This window comes from Leptidea sinapis, chromosome 1 (assembly GCF_905404315.1).
Source record: "Leptidea sinapis chromosome 1, ilLepSina1.1, whole genome shotgun sequence".
Classification (NCBI taxonomy): Eukaryota; Metazoa; Arthropoda; class Insecta; order Lepidoptera; family Pieridae; genus Leptidea; species Leptidea sinapis.
Genome location: NC_066265.1, coordinates 11,887,399 through 11,904,029, shown reverse-complemented (window position 1 = coordinate 11,904,029; position 16,631 = coordinate 11,887,399). Strand labels below are relative to the sequence as shown.

The 16,631-nt window shown below is 35.6% G+C and overlaps 1 protein-coding gene across 1 annotated transcript; it reads left to right on the top strand.

Annotated features, from left to right (window-relative positions):
* Positions 1-31: 31 nt before the first annotated feature.
* LOC126966966 (histone deacetylase 3-like) lies at positions 32-13,110 on the top strand. Its single transcript, XM_050811287.1, has 7 exons — positions 32-599; positions 2,039-2,227; positions 2,676-2,950; positions 4,611-4,798; positions 6,658-6,798; positions 8,262-8,371; positions 10,110-13,110. Exons 1-7 carry the CDS (start codon positions 359-361, stop codon positions 10,271-10,273), a joined length of 1,308 nt encoding a protein of 435 aa, XP_050667244.1. The 5' UTR covers positions 32-358; the 3' UTR covers positions 10,274-13,110.
* The last annotated feature ends 3,521 nt before the right edge of the window (positions 13,111-16,631 follow it).

Below are 16,631 nucleotides of genomic sequence, written 5' to 3'. Positions count from 1 at the left end.
TCAAGTTGCTGCAGACCGCAAAACAAAGTCTTAGTTACCAGGTCATAAAATCCCAAATAAAAAAAGCAGAACAAAGTCTCCTTGGAACAAAGCTAATAAAAATTATTTATCGATCAATAAGTGTTTAATTTCTGTTTTGAAAGTTTAAGCTTAGCATTACAATAAATATTTTACCAAAAAAGCAGTTTTCTTCTCCATATATTTGAAACTAATCAATAATATTTATAATGGACATAAAGTCACGGATTTCTGAATATGATATTGATAAATGATATTCAATTGACAAGGCGTTTAGTAGTTATTGCTATTGTTTTGGGAATTATTTTGATTTTAAAAGAATACGTTTTTGTATCCCACTATGACGCAGCAAAGGGTGGCGTACTTTTATAATTCTGACGTTGGCAATTTCCACTATGGCCCTGGACATCCTATGAAGCCGCATAGACTGTCGGTTACACATAGTTTGGTTCTCAACTATGGTCTTCATAAAAAAATGCAAATATATCGTCCCTACAGAGCCAGTGCTCATGATATGTGCCGCTTTCACAGTGAGGATTATATAGAGTTCCTGCAGAATGTAACTCCACAAAATATACAGAGTAAGTATTACCAACTAACAGATCTATACATGAGAAAATGTGAAAACATCTCCCTATCTAGGTATTTATATCTGTAATCTTAGTTCCAGCAATGTTGTTTTCATAATCAAGTTTTGATAGGTAGTAGTGCATATATATATGTATACTGTGAACTCGGAATTTATAGAATTTCAAGAACTTTTGGAGTTGCTCTGGCTACATAATTCATCCAGCACCCATAGAATGCTAAGAAGTTTGTCTCTCTTTCAAAATAATCCTTGTACCCTATATTATTGCTCTTGCCAACTATACCAAAACTTTTTGAGATCCTTTTTATGAAAAGATATTCCAGAACTTGCCAAATTTCAACTGATTGTTTTAAGTTTGGCTTCTGTGAGGCCAAAGGAACAAACTAGTTCACAGTTTGGTTACCAAAATATTATGCATTTGAACATATATAAAACATACAATACTGTTTAGTATAGTAATAATATCTCCCAAGTATTTGACCATATGTGGTAAGAAGGTCTATAATTGTACGAAGTTCTAGCTTGTTTCATACATTATTACTTACAGATATATTCATATCTTTTTTTTTATGGAAAAAGGAGGACAAAGAACCATACGACCTGTACCAGGTGTTAAGTGATCACCGCCACCCATAGTCTCTTGCAACACCAGAGGAATCACAGGAGTGTTGCCGGCCTTTAAGTGTACACACTTTTGAAGGTGTCCATGTCATATCGTCCTGGAAACACATCACAAGGAAGTTTGTTCCACAACTTTCTAGTAAGTGGAAGAACGCTCCTTGAAAACCGCACTGTGGACGACCACCACACATCCACATATCTAAATCAGCACCACTTTTATCTCAAACATGGCAAAGACAGAACCTCATTACATGAGAAACATGCTGGAGTATGATGCATGATGGGTCCTGCCTTATAGCTAATATACACATCAACCTACCAGCTATAGAGTTGTATCTGTTATGGAACAGAAAAGCCTAAATGAAGTTGCTACATGGCCTTGAAAAATCCTTGGTCTCCATTTGGATAGATGTCTCACATGGAAGAAACCTATATTCACTTAAAGAAAAACTTTTAGTCTACAGCTTAGAAAACTTGTAATTGGCCAGATTCATGTGGTTCTATATATGTTTGATTCTAGAAGCCTGGGAATTTATGGATTAGCCACTGGGCTTACTGTACATGCCAATCTTCAGACACTTTAAACCTCTCCCTCGATGCCATGTATAGTACCTATCTCAATATGGATTAGCCACTGGGCTCTCTGTACATGCCTATCTTCAGACACTTTAAACCTCTCGCTCAATGCCATGTATAGTATCTCAATAGAAGAAGAGATAAATAAATAAAATTACTCACACAGTACTGAATTAATGACTATTGACTTTCTTTTGAGGTTATATTATTAAAGTTTGATTTTATCTTTACCAGGTTATTCAAAGGACTTACTTCATTATAATGTAGGAGATGATTGTCCTGTGTTTGAAGGCCTGTTTGATTTTTGTTCAATGTACACTGGCGCTTCACTAGAGGGAGCAATGAAACTAAATAATAATGTATGTGATATTGCAATCAATTGGTCGGGTGGATTGCACCATGCCAAGAAGTTTGAACCATCAGGTTAGTACTTGTATTGATGTAATTAAATTGCAATTACTAATTATGACAGTAATTATGACCATCATGTTCACGAAGCATCCTTATACCAATAACAAATTCAAGCTCTTAATGTTGATGCATCCAATATACAATAATTTTTATTTATAGTTTATTCTTTATTACTTTTTATGAAATATATTATTTAAACATGATTCATATAACGGATGCAGCACCTTACAAACTAATTTGATTTGTATATCACAGCCTTTGTAAAATACTCGTTTGATTGAAGAGAGTGGCTGTTGAGTTTGTTGTATGTTCTTCTCACGAGCTCAAGTTTTCCCGAACATATGGTAGATTCACTTATTTAAAAGAAATATTTTACGAGTTTAGCTAATTTGCTGCAATGAATCCCAATTAATGAGCAAATTAAATTAAATAAATAAATACACTTTATATTATTTCACAGGTTTTTGTTACGTGAATGACATTGTGATTGCAATTTTGGAGTTGCTTAAATATCATCCAAGAGTGCTGTACATCGACATCGATGTCCATCATGGTGATGGAGTCCAAGAAGCTTTCTATCTGACTGACAGAGTTATGACTGTAAGCTTTCACAAATATGGCAGCTACTTTTTCCCTGGTACCGGTGACATGTATGAAATTGGAGCTGAGAGTGGCAGATATTTTTCTGTCAATGTGCCACTTAAAGAAGGCATTGATGACCAGAGCTATGTACAGGTATATACCTATTATATCCATTACGATAAAGCAAACCTACTTTACCGAGTCCAATAATGAATGAATAACAGACTTGTCAGTTATTAACATAATTTTGCACTACCAATCTTTTTCTTCAAGATTTGGCGATATTCATAGGACTGCCTCCTGAAATCTCCATTTCGCAGTCCTAACATTTGTGAGTGGTGGACAATCCAGTGGAAATGTTCACCTGACACTGTTCAGAATTTTGCCATGTCACTTCGACTGGTCTTGTCACCTTTAAACATAAGAAGGCATTGATAATAGGCACCGGACACCTGATACATCCCATGTACCAGATTTTCTTGTGAATGACATGTACTTTAATGTCTAATAATCTGACAGCAAGTCAGATTTTCAGCTAAGGAATGATCACCCTCCCCTTTTTACTGGACCTGAACTCTACTATTGTTTTGGGGAATCACTAATCCACAGACTTTTAGAATCAGGAACACTGTGAAGCAGATAGGTATTGGATCTTTTTTCGGGCCAAACGCAGGTTTAGCTACTCCGGTGGGACTACAATTGGAGGTGGAATATATAGCTAACTTAGGTAAAAGTTCAATATAAATCAACACAGGTTTCTTTCCTTTTATTGCCATTGTAAGGTAAACAGGCCCATAGCCAAATTTCACCATCAGAATTAAAAAAACCTTGTGAATTATGTGCCTTAAAGCCCTCTTAATCTTATCAGATGACCTACCCCACTTGAAACTCTTTCAGGACTTAATTTAGATACGGTTTTACACATTGTCAGAATGTGTGTCTGAAACCAAGTAGAAGGCACAATAAATCTACGGATTTAAGTGCTGTAACCCCAAAAAAAAAACTAAATAAATTAATAAATATGCAACGGACCCAGTTCAGATAGTCCCACCTACCGGTTATTTAGTAAGCAGATAAAAATATTCCATTTGAACAATGGGCTTGTCAAACGGGAAGTGTGTATACAGCTGTAATTTGTGAGTATTTTATTATCTTGCCTTTTTATATAAGAGGGGGGAAACAGGCAAGAGACTCACTTGATGTGACAGTGGATATGGACATGCGCAAGACATTGCCGGTCCTTATGTGCTCTATTCTAAAAGGTTCCTAAGTCGCATTGGTTCGGGAAAACAGCAGCCTGTGATTGATTTTACAAAGTGGCTGTGCGAGGCAAGACAATTTTTGCATGACACGCGGTTGTAGAATGTCAGATGTATGTGATCCGGATGGTATTTAGCATTTGTTGCAATGTCCGGTGGTGGAATTCTGCCGCTGGTTATAACCCGAACAGCTCCTTTGAGCACTCCCTGTAAACATGCAGTAGCAAAAGCAGAGAGGAATCAAATCTCTACGCCAAAGAATCAAGCCGATCGGAGATGACTTGATTGTCGATGATTCATTGTATGCGGTCAAATGGAATAAGTGCCCGCACAGTGAGGGTTACTGTAGTAATTTTGAATTTCCGATAGAGCCTTATTTTCGAATGTAGCAACACTGGGGGGCCTATCGAATTCTATATAACAAGGAAAGCGATGATTGGTCCATTTATCGTATTTGTGATCAGGGTTATATTCTTATTTTGATAATTCTCACAAAACAAATCCAATTTTATATCTATGTAGACATAAACCAGTCTGTTGAATTTAAATTTCAGGTTTTCAAGCCGGTGATATCAAATGTGATGGAGTTCTACCGTCCTACGGCGATAGTGCTGCAGTGTGGCGCCGATTCCCTCGCTGGCGACAGACTCGGTTGCTTCTCCCTGTCAACGCGTGGACACGGGGAATGCGTCAAGTTTGTCAAGAATCTTAACGTACCGACACTTGTTGTTGGTGGCGGAGGGTAGGTGGATTTTATCACGGGGAGTGTTCCGAAGAGCTGTTTAACTTGATTCCTGCCGCTTAATTCCAACTTCGCACGACACGCCACAAGTTAGGATATCATCCCCACCATCTGGATGTGTGGCGGTCCTCCACAGTGCGGTTTACAAGGAGTTATCTTCCACGTACTACAAAGCAGTGGAATGAGCTTCTTTGTGCGGTGTTTCCGGGACGATACGACATGAGTACCTTCAAAAAAAGCGCGTAAACCTTCCTTACAGGCCGGCAACGCTCTTATTATTCCTCTGGTGTTGCAAGAGAATGTGAGCGGCGGTAATCACTTAACACCAGGTGACCCGTACGCTCGTTTGTCCTCTTATTCCAAAAAAAAAGTAAATATGTTTGAATAAAAAAGAAACTAAAACACAAAACTTAAAACAAAATTTTGTGAACGATGCGGGTCTTGAACCCGCGAATTCTCGCGTTCCGTGCGAGCGTTCTTTCCAACTGATCCAACCGTTCGATTGATGTATCGTTGATAAAAAGCTTTTATGCTTAGTTCAACTCTCAGGTTGTGGCTTCATCTACAGGATCTTCTTTACAGTTCATAACCTGCTCAAACTCAATTTTTGCATATTAGAAAATTGACTTGAGATGTCGCTCTTGCAAATCTAAAAAAATTGTTATGTTTTAAAGTGATATCTCTCGCTTCTGGGATTGATTACACAAATAAAACTGAAAACAATTTTTCAAGTTGAACTGCTTTAGAATCTTTGTGATTTCAAACCGGATGCAACGGAAAAAACGACAGGCAAATAATGAGACAGAAATATTTGCATAATATTATGCATACTATTGAAGTGAGAACTTCTTTAGCATCGTTGTGATTTGAAAGTCGATGAAACGAAAAAGGGCGACAGTAAAAAGAGACAGACACATAAATTCATAAGAAAAGTGGGAGAAAATGAGATAGTGAGCATTATACAGTGTTTTGGTACCAGGCGATCATAGTTGAAGAAGAGTTTGTCATAAGTATGACGCGAGTACCTTAATAACGTCATGCGCACAACGTTTTACTACATAGACACCAGGAGAACATAAATTTGGTAGCGGTAATAGTAATGTCTTTCATAGTCGTTGAAATCATATGTCATTCTAGCAACATGTACCAGGACTTCATATGCAGTTTAGAGGCTTATGCACAATACTGGTTTCACTTCTGACTTGTGTACTTTGTACGCACGCAATTTTATTTGTGTAATTAATCACAGAAGTGGGTTATCACTTTAAAAACATAACAAATTATTAAGTAACTATAACTTTTTATGAAATATTATATTATCGCTTTTAACTTTGAATACGATTTATATATCTTATATATTATTATAATTCCACCTTCGCACGACACGCCACAAGTTAGGATATCATCCCCACCATCTGGATGTGTGGCGGTCCTCCACAGTGCAGTTTTCAAGGAGCTTTCTTCCACGTACTACAAAGCTGTGGATTGAGCTTCCTTGTGCAGTGTTTCCGGGACGATACGACATGGGTACCTTCAAAAAAGCGCGTACACCTTCCTTAAAGGCCGGCAACGCTCTTGTAATTCCTCTGGTGTTGCAAGAGAATGTTGGCGGCGGTGATCACTTAACACCCGGTGACTCGTACGCTCGTTTGTCTTCCTATTTTATAAAAAAAATATTGAATGCAGCACTTTACAAACAAATTCTGTATATTACAGCAATTTGTAAAATACTCTATTGATTGAAAAGAGCGGCAGCCGTTGAGTATCTTGTACGTTCTTTTCACGTGCTCGTGATGTGTCTGTATGTATAGAACGTCGTCCAGATAGTACGATAGTTACTAATAATAATTTTAATTCAGTTACACACTCCGGAACGTAGCGAGGTGCTGGACCTATGAGACATCACTCCTGATCGACGAGGACATATCTAACGAGTTGCCATACACCGAGTATTTGGAGTTCTTTGCCCCCGACTTCCAATTGCATCCAGAAGTCTCCACGTATGTACTGTTCTGTAGCATTATTTCTTCCACATACATATAAAGAATTTTTTCAATTGGTTCATAGGTTAATATTGTTTTTTAATCTGTGTCGTATGTATCTATTTATACAGGTGTCCCAAAGTTATTGGACATGAAGGGAAAGTACCTCAAATATCGAAGATAGGCTATTTTACTGAAAGAAGACTTTATATTATTTTAAAAGTTAGTACTTCTGCATTCAAAGATTTTCTAAAAATTACTTGCCTCGTCTGGGAATCTAACCGACTTAAATGTAAAAAAAAACACCCCTACTCTTATGATGCCAATCGAAAGAATGGCCAAAAACTAATAACTCTTCTTAAGTAACATAGTATTTTAAAAGAAAGTAGTCAATTAAGTGGGTATTTTTTGTAAATTAATTAATTAAATGCTCAAAATGTGATCCCTCTTGTCTTACGCAAATCGCCAATCTTTTAATGAGTCCGCTGCTGGGTTTATGGTGAATACTCGATATGATATGGCACAATTCTGTTTGTAACTCGCCCACGTTCTCGTATCGCTTTTTGTATAGCATATCTTTCACGTATCCCCAAAAGAAGAAATCTAATGGTGTAAAAACCCGGGGATCTGGCCGGCCATCTAATCGGTTCATTCGTACCAATCCAAGTAGGAAAACATTCATTTTAAGTTGTTCCTTTCTTTTAAAATACTATGTTACTTAAGAAGAGTTATTAGTTTTTGGCCATTCTTTCGATTGGCATCATAAAAGAATGGGTGTTTTTATTTACATTTAAATCGGTTCGATTCCCAGACGAGGCAAGTATTTTTTAGAAAATCTTTGAATGCAGAAGTACTAACTTTTAAAAATAACATAAAGTCTTCATTCAGTAAAATAGCCTATCTTCGATATTTAAGGTACTTTCCCTTCATGTCCCATAACTTTGGGACACCTGTATATCCAGGGCCGGATTTAAACGTAATGCTGCCCCTGGGCACCGGAAAAAAATTCGCCCCAATACTGGAATTTTACTTAAACTTATATGTTATATATTTTATTTTTCAAAACTGAAATAACTAATTTACTGCAGAAACTATTAATGTTTTTATAATATAAAATATAATTATTAATTTTCACTAAACGTGCCAAAATTATAATTTACAAATAATGGATAAATTGAATTTCTTGAATTATCAATTAAACCAAAAATTATTAAGTAACAGAATTAATTAATTACATTGAGCAATCTTGATAAGACTAAAAAAAATTTTTTCTCTTTCAAAATTTTGCCACCCTGGGCACTTGCCCCAACTGCCCCTAGTGTAAATCCACCGCTGTATATATCATGAGTGGTTGTTTGATATATTATTCTACGTAATTAGGAAGGCTCCTTTGCACAGGATGCTGGCTAGATTATGGAAACCACAATGGCGCCTTTCTCAGCAGTGAAGCAGTATTATTTATGACTGTTTTCGTATTTTAGCTCTCAAAACGCGAACAGCAAGCAATACCTTGAAGCGATCACCAAGTATGTTTATGATAATCTCAAGATGTTACAACATTCACCCGCCGTACAAATGACACATGTTCCAGGTATTATATATTTTTTTTAATTAAACTAAATAATAACAAAGTTATAACTTAGTTGATAAGTTAAATTATAATAATTAATAATAAGGATTATTGGGGCATGAAATGAAAGAATGGTAGAAAATTATTATTTAGAATAGTAGGTATTGAATGTTTTTTAAAGTAACTTAGTTATTTAATTCGTCTAGACTGTGACAGCTGTAAAAACGTCAAAAAGGCGGCGAACTGTTAACCTCTATTTTTAGAAAACGCACGCACATTAAAACATTTTATATGTTATTTTAATGTTGAAGAGCCTTCATGAAATCTAAGAATCGCCTAACGCGCACATATTTTTAATGGGTTAATTACGTCGGTAAATAATAAAAAAATATTAAACGTAAAATGATTCACTTGCACATTTTTTTTTAAATTTGTTAAAAATTGCCAATCGACGCGGATGCTTTAAACGCATGCTATCTTCGCGGGCTTGGTTGTCATGGACTATGACGTCATGCTTGACAATAATAAAAACAAGTGCAGAGTTTAGATTGAATATTTGTTCTCGTACATAATGGTGTGGAATGAGCTTCCTTGTGCGGTGTTTCCGGGACGATACATGGGTACCTTCAAAAAGCGCGTACAACTTCCTTGCTGGCAACGCTCTTGTGATTCCTCTGGTGTTGCAAGAGAATGTGGGCGGCGGTGATCACTTAACACCAGGTGACCCGTACGCTCGTTTGTCTTCCTATTCCATAAAAAAAATTACCCATTTTATTTTTCACGCAAAATAGTCTTACACTAGACGAGGGTTGTTGCGGATGCAAATTTTTTGACATCCGCGGACACGAATGCGGATTTTTTTAAAGATGTTTAAATTTTAAGTCCATAATTGAAAATCGTTCTAATTTTTTTATGTTTTTATTAAATACTAGCAAACAAAAGTAAACCATTTATGATCGTATTTAATAGTTATAGCCTATAAAACATAAAAAAATCTCATATATATAAATACTTTTATTTAAAAAACATAAAGAAACTTGAAAATTTATTGAATTAGGCGTTACTTTGCGGAAATCCATAATTATACAAATGATTTAAGTTTTCTTTAGTAGTCTCGTGCCAGATTTTTGCGAGACAACACGTCCTGAGGATGCCTCGTGTAGAGGCGAAACACGTGTCGAATTGTTTTAAAAACAAATATTGGCGGAATTAACACTAAAGAAAACTTAAATCATTTGTATAAAGAAACTTTTTTCAGTAGTTTTATTCAACAATCGGGGAATTATATATATTGCATTCAAATTTCTCCATATAATTTTTGTCCAATTTTAAATATGTCCAAATAGTACTTTATTGGTGGTGGCATTTTTATCTTTTTCACCTAATATAGGTACATACAGTTAACAAACACTAACCCAATACAAACAAACAAAACCTGCAGGATCTTGTCACCAATGTGTGCCTTACTATTGGTCAACGAACGAAGATAGCTACTAGCAAGGACGCGCGAGGCACATGCCACTCTAGCCCCGCCCACTTTGCAGGTCTTGTTGCAGATCCGCATCCGTAATAGATCCATATCAATAGATGCGGATTTCTGAATTAATGCGAATGTTCCGCATATGCGGATGCGAATATCCGTAACACTTGCGGAAAATATTGTTACTAAATTTGACGAAAATGTATTATTATTTAATTTTATCTCAAATAGGTCTTGTAAGACTTATATATATTATAGGGTTAAATTGTTCGTTTTTAGGTGATTTCTTCCCAGAAGAAGAAAGGCTTAGAGATGAACCTGACCCAGACATTCGGATAAGCCAAGAAGAAGCAGACAAAACTGTAGATGCCAAGAACGAGTTCTATGATGACGAGAAAGATAATGACAAGGAGTCACTACCTGAAGTTAAGGAACAGCCATAGCATACAGCCGAGATGGCTGACCCACTAGCCATGTGACACGGAAAGCTTAAGAACTACAGGAAATACTTGTGTGAATAAATTGAAAACGCGGGACTAAGTATTGTAAATACTTTCAGTGTAGTGAGATTGCACAATATAAGACATTTAATAGTGTAATTTTCTATGTTACGACTAAGTATATATACTATACTATATAACATTGAAATAAATTAGTTTTAATGCATTAGATATAATTGAAATTTAACATTAGTTTTTTTAGGGAAATTCACATTATTTCTTGATGCACTCAGCAATCAAGCATGAGCATTCACGAACTTGATACCCTGAATTTCGGGGTAAAATCAATAGGGCCTATCACTTACAATCAAGTGAACTCCTTGGCCGTCTTGTCATGCCATCAAATTGGTTGCGCAACCAATCGGACACCAGATCTGTAACTTCTCTACAGAGCTATAAATTTTGTTAGTATCGGCGATAATAATAATTAACTTTGGAGTTATATTTATTCATTTATCTACACCCATGCTTTCAATCCTCTATTAAAGATTCTGAAACAGTTAGCTTATTGCCAACATTAAAATACCCAATGTTCTAATAACCATTACATCACCCGAAAGAGTGTTGTAATGTTCTACTGAATTTTATAACAACACTCCTATGTTTTTTTTATCCCTTCATGCGCAAAGAGTTTCAACATACAGCCACATTCTTATTACTCGATGCGTGGTATCTGTATGAATTTCAAAAAAAGAACATTTTCGTTTACGCGCGCTCCACACTCCCAGAACGTAAAAAAAAGTAGGTTATTCGAATCCCCGCCATTTTTCTTCGATATTTTTATTGTTTTGTTTACAAAAAATGAGCGATTCATTTTAAACGCTGCAAAAGAACATTATATTCGAGTGAATTTTAATTATTGCACTATACTAAATGTAAATTACTACTAAAATAAATAATTGTTTCATTAATACTTAGTTTATTTGTATATAATCAGTAATGAACGATATTAGGTTACTACTAGGACTGGTGTTTTAATGTTAGCAGTAAGCTAAATGTTCCAGAATCTTTTAGAGGATTCATATTCTGGGTGTAGATAAAGTCTTGTATGCAACTGTTGATAATTAGGTATTAAAACACTCATGTGATACTATTATCACACTCGGCTTCGCCTCGTGTGATAAATCCACATTCGTGTTTTAATACCCCTTATTACACAACAGTTGCATAAATAACTATTAGAGAATTTAATATTAACATGCGTAGTTTTCCAATTACTGGGCATAATGCACTCAGTGCCGCACAATGCCAGATTGTGCTGATGCTCAATTGGAACATGAATTAGTTTTAAAATGCACCAGCAGAGTGCGTGTGTACTAAGTTCAGTGTTGAAAAAAAATATTCATAGAGTTAGCAATCTAATAAGAAAATAAGATGTTGTCTTCTTCATTTTGATAAATATATTCATTTCCACAAAAAAATTATGGATCAAGCCATTGCAATGTTGACAAAAGTATACTTCTGTTCAATAAATTTGTGTATACTTTAGAATTCTAAAATGAAATTGTTTTCACATTTTAAATGTGGTATTTAAAATTAAATATTCAATGTTCACCTATACTTTCATTAGTTTTAGTTTTATTTATTTAGAGCATTGGTAACAAGACCATCATTTCAAACCAAAATACAATAAACGAAGAATATTTTAATCATTTTTCGGTAAATTTGTACCTTTATCCGTAAGTACTTACCTTTTTTTTCAACACAGTCTGAAACAAGTTTTATTATTTCTAAAAAACTACGACGAAACGAATGCTTTACTACCGATAGAAAATAAAATTTGGATCAATGCCTACTTATAGAAAAAACACACGTTAATTTTCTGCCACTGAGTATGTATTCTACTCATCACGCGAAAGTAGTAGGTACTTTTGAGAGTGCTCGATGGTGCGAAGCATTGCTGTAGTTGGAACACTCAACGTTGAACATTATGCCGCATAATGCACTCTAGCGCAGGAAAATAGTCTATTGGAAAACAGTAATGGTTAATGTTTTTTTGCTGTAACATTTTATATTAACTGCACGGACGAGTAAAAAAAGAAGGAATCCGCGCAGTGATATTAGCAAGTGAAGCACCGTTATGCTAGTGTGTGTGCGGTTACGGGGGATACTAGTTATACAAGTTTTTCTCCCTTAAATCATTTATGACCACAAATACTTATATAGTATCGTTTTTACACTTTTTCACAACGCACGACGGCATTTTTAAAATATTTTATTGAGACGCAAACTGATCTGTCACAGACGATGACAATTCTCATAATGACCGCCTATCGGCCTGTAGTAGTGTAAGTGTGTGCGTGGAGCTATGTATTTACACGTTAATCAGCTTCTTTTGGTGCTACACTGTTATGTAAGGTGACACGGAGTCCTTATTTTTTTACTAGTCCGTGATTAACTGTTATAACTTGTACACACTAAGCGATAGCATAGCAGATACGTTGCACGTGTCTTTGCGCTCTAAAATATTCGAGTTATTCCCTTGCTGTTATATGTTATAAGATATTTGATAAGTTTTTGTTTTAATGAAATACTTTTAAAATAATTAGGGACATGATTGTACTTTTTTAATTTTTATTTGTCATTTTTAAGTTTGGACGTTTTTTATCGATATACAAAGATATTTTAATAGATGTTAATGATAGCGATATAATATCTGGAATAGTAGAAATCCATGAAATTACGATTCAGTATGATGGTAAAAAAGATGTTACTTTTTAACTAAATATAATTAACTAAGTAAATAAATAAATCTAATACAAAAAATACTAATAACTATTTATTTTTGTTTAATTTCCATAAATTGAAAGTCAACTACAAATTACTAACTAAAACAGATACATCTATGTAATTTAACAAAATACATGCGTAACAAATTTAATAAATAATATACTATTAAGTAAAATGGAAATAAAAACTTTTTTGTACACTACGTTGCACAAACGACATTTGGGCCAGGTGTCATGTTGATTCGCCCTAGTAGGTATATGTCGGCGTTACGCCAGGGTTTCCTTGACCAGGGTCCACCATGAAGAAATACAACACTAATAATTTCTCAGTTTATTGAAGCACAACTGCTAGTATAGATATGAACCGTATTTACATAAAACCACCGCTTTTATAGCTTCCGTACAATAGATGAAAAAGAGTAGATACAACTTCTTTTAAAACACAAATACAATTAGGTATTGTAAAATAATTCCTAAATACAGCTCAATAAATGTATTAGTGAATTTATATAACTTCAAATAATTTATATAATAGTTTGTTCATTTAATTTGAACAAACATTACGAAGTAAGAAGATGGCGCTGCAAGCAAGTTTCGAAATACAATTAAGAAAGACTTAATGCATAAAATAATAAAGTTTGATACAGAATAACGATATTAATTCTAATACAAATTAATTTGAATATTTTCACATTCAATTAAGTATTTTAACAATAAATAAAACATGAAACATCTTCAAACAATTCAAACAGTCAAAACAGTGTCTATTAAATTAGTTAGACCTTAATAAATAACAGTTTTATGTTTACATATAGCTATTTGTATTTAAATCTTATTATATATATTTCAGATATTATATCAATAATATATTCATTTTAACAATGAACTAAAACATAAATATCAATAGTTGCAAACAATTGACGGTAGGTGGCGATTTGCGCCCATATATACGTCGAAAGAGGCTGTCATGAAGATGACATTAGAAGTCAGAAGTTTTGACTTAAAAATATTGCAATTTCTCTTGGCTGTCATGTTGGACATTATTATTAAATTTTTTTTACTACCTGGGAGGTATTGTCTATATCTCTTCTTTAATTGCAGACAAAGCTGTGGAATGAGCTTCCTATCGCGGTGTTATTTGGTGATTTATTTTCTCAAAATTTAGAATTCTTTTTGATGTAATGTCTATCTGATGCTACCGCTTCGTGCGTTATCTATATTATCCACGGGCCAACCAGGTCTCGGGATTCCTCTAACAGTGCAGGAACAAACTTGTGTCTTCTATAGAGTCCTCTCTCGAGTTCGCGAATGGTTGGATCAAAATGCACCTTGTTTAATTTAACCTCAGAAGATTTATTACTTAGACTGAAATTATCCACGAAAAAAAACCATTAGTCGTGTTACTGACTTCCACGTACAAAACTATGCATATGGAAGGAGCTTCCTTGTTGTTTCCAGGACGGTATACCATAAAAATATAACTGATACAGCCATTGGATCGCGTACATCTTTTTTTTTAATGGAAAAAGTGGACAAACGAGCGTACGGGTCGCCTGGTGTTTAATGAATTTCTCTTGCAACACTAAAGGAATCACAGGAGCGTTGCCCGCCCTTTAAGGAAGGTGTACGCGCTTTTTTTGAAGGTACCCATGTCGTATCGTCCAGGAAACACCGCACAAGGAAGTTCATTCCACAGATTTGTAGTACGCGGAATAAAGTTCCTTGAAAACCCCACTGTGGAGGACCGCCACACATCCAGATAGTGGGGATGATATCTTAACTAGTGGCGTTTCGTGCGAAGGTGGAATTCGGCGGCAGGACACAGGTGAAACAGCTCTTCGGAACACTCCCCGTGATAAAAACGGTAGAGGACACATCCAGCCGTTCACACAGCACTGGGTCCCCGACAATTCGGGCTGCTCTACGTTACACGCGGTCAAATGGGTCGAGCTGATACTGGGGTGCGCCAGACCAGAGATGACAGCAAAACTCCATGTGTGGCCGGACCTGCGCTTTGTAGAGTGCTAGAATGTGGGCCGGCTTGAAGTATTGCCGTGCTCTATTAATGACGCCCAGCTTCTTCGAAGCCAATTTGGCTTTGCCCTCTAGATGGCCACGGAATTGGCAATCGCTCGAGATTTCAAGACCCAGAATTCCAATACAAGGCGAGGCTGTAAGAGAAGTGTTGTCGAAGAGCGGTGATACGACAAATAGGGTTTTTTTAGTGATAAACGCGCAAACTTGAGACTTCGGGGGTTTAAATTGGACAATGTTCAATTTACCCCATTCCGCAATACCTTCTCAAGAGAGGACTCGATAGAAGACAGAAGTTTCTCCCGGCACTGGATGGCCCTTGTATACGGCATCGCCTGTGCTGTCGTCTGCATAGCAATGTATGTTGGTGCCCAACATATCGTTGATATGCAGAAGAAACAGTGTGGGAGATAGCACACAACCTTGGGAAACTCCAGCGTTCACGGGCTTGGGATTCGAGCAATAACCATCGATAATGACTTGTATGCTGCCCCCAGTGAGGAAGCTGGAGGTCCAGTTGCATAAGCTCTCGGAAAGCCCAAATGATGGAAGTTTAGCGAGAAGCGCCTTGTAATAATAATAATAATATTGACACACATTTTACACAAATTGTCTTGCCCCAAATTAGACATATATAGCCTGTGTTATGGATTGCAAGACAACAGTATATTTATATATTGTGCTATACACGATCAAAGGCCTTCGCTTTATCCAGGTTAACTGCCAGGCCTTCCCCCTTGCTTTCGATAGCCGCCGCCCATCTATGTGTTAGGTATACCAGAAGATCACATGCCGATCGACCATGGCGAAAGCCGTACTTCTTTATTTGCGTATAAACATGGTTTGTTACGATGGTATAATCTTACAGTTTCACATCAACATGCAGCAACCGCCAGGCTTAACTAGGCATGCAAATTAATTTAATACAGTAAATAGTTTATGGTAAATAACACATAACAAGATTAGATGATATATGTCTACATGTCAGAAACAATAAATATAAATTATCATAATACTAAAAAATAATACAGAATTACAGACTCACATAATAATAAAATTATAACAGACTAACATAATAATAATAAATATTGTCTAATTAATAATTAACAAAAAGTTTCACATTTTATGTTATGAAATTACTCGCGTTCAGAAATTCATTTATCGTATAAAATAGTCGCTCACTTAACCAGTGTTTAAGTTTTTTCTTAAAAAGTCTTTTATGTAATAATTTTAAATTAATGGGCAGTTTATTGTATATTCTGACACTCATAGCAAGACAACTCTTGTCATACTGCAAGGTCAGTGGGATTTCGTCGAAAATTAGTCGATTTGGATCCCGGCGGTTTCTTTGAGGGTTAGTGTCACACACATTCTTGAATAAATCACTATTGAATTTCACAAATACACACACTTCATAGATATAAAGACAAGCAAGTGGTAATAGTTCAAGTTTTCCAAACAAAGGTCTGCAAGACACACTTCATAGATATAAAGACAAGCAAGTGGTAATAGTTCAAGTTTTCCAAACAAAGGTCTGC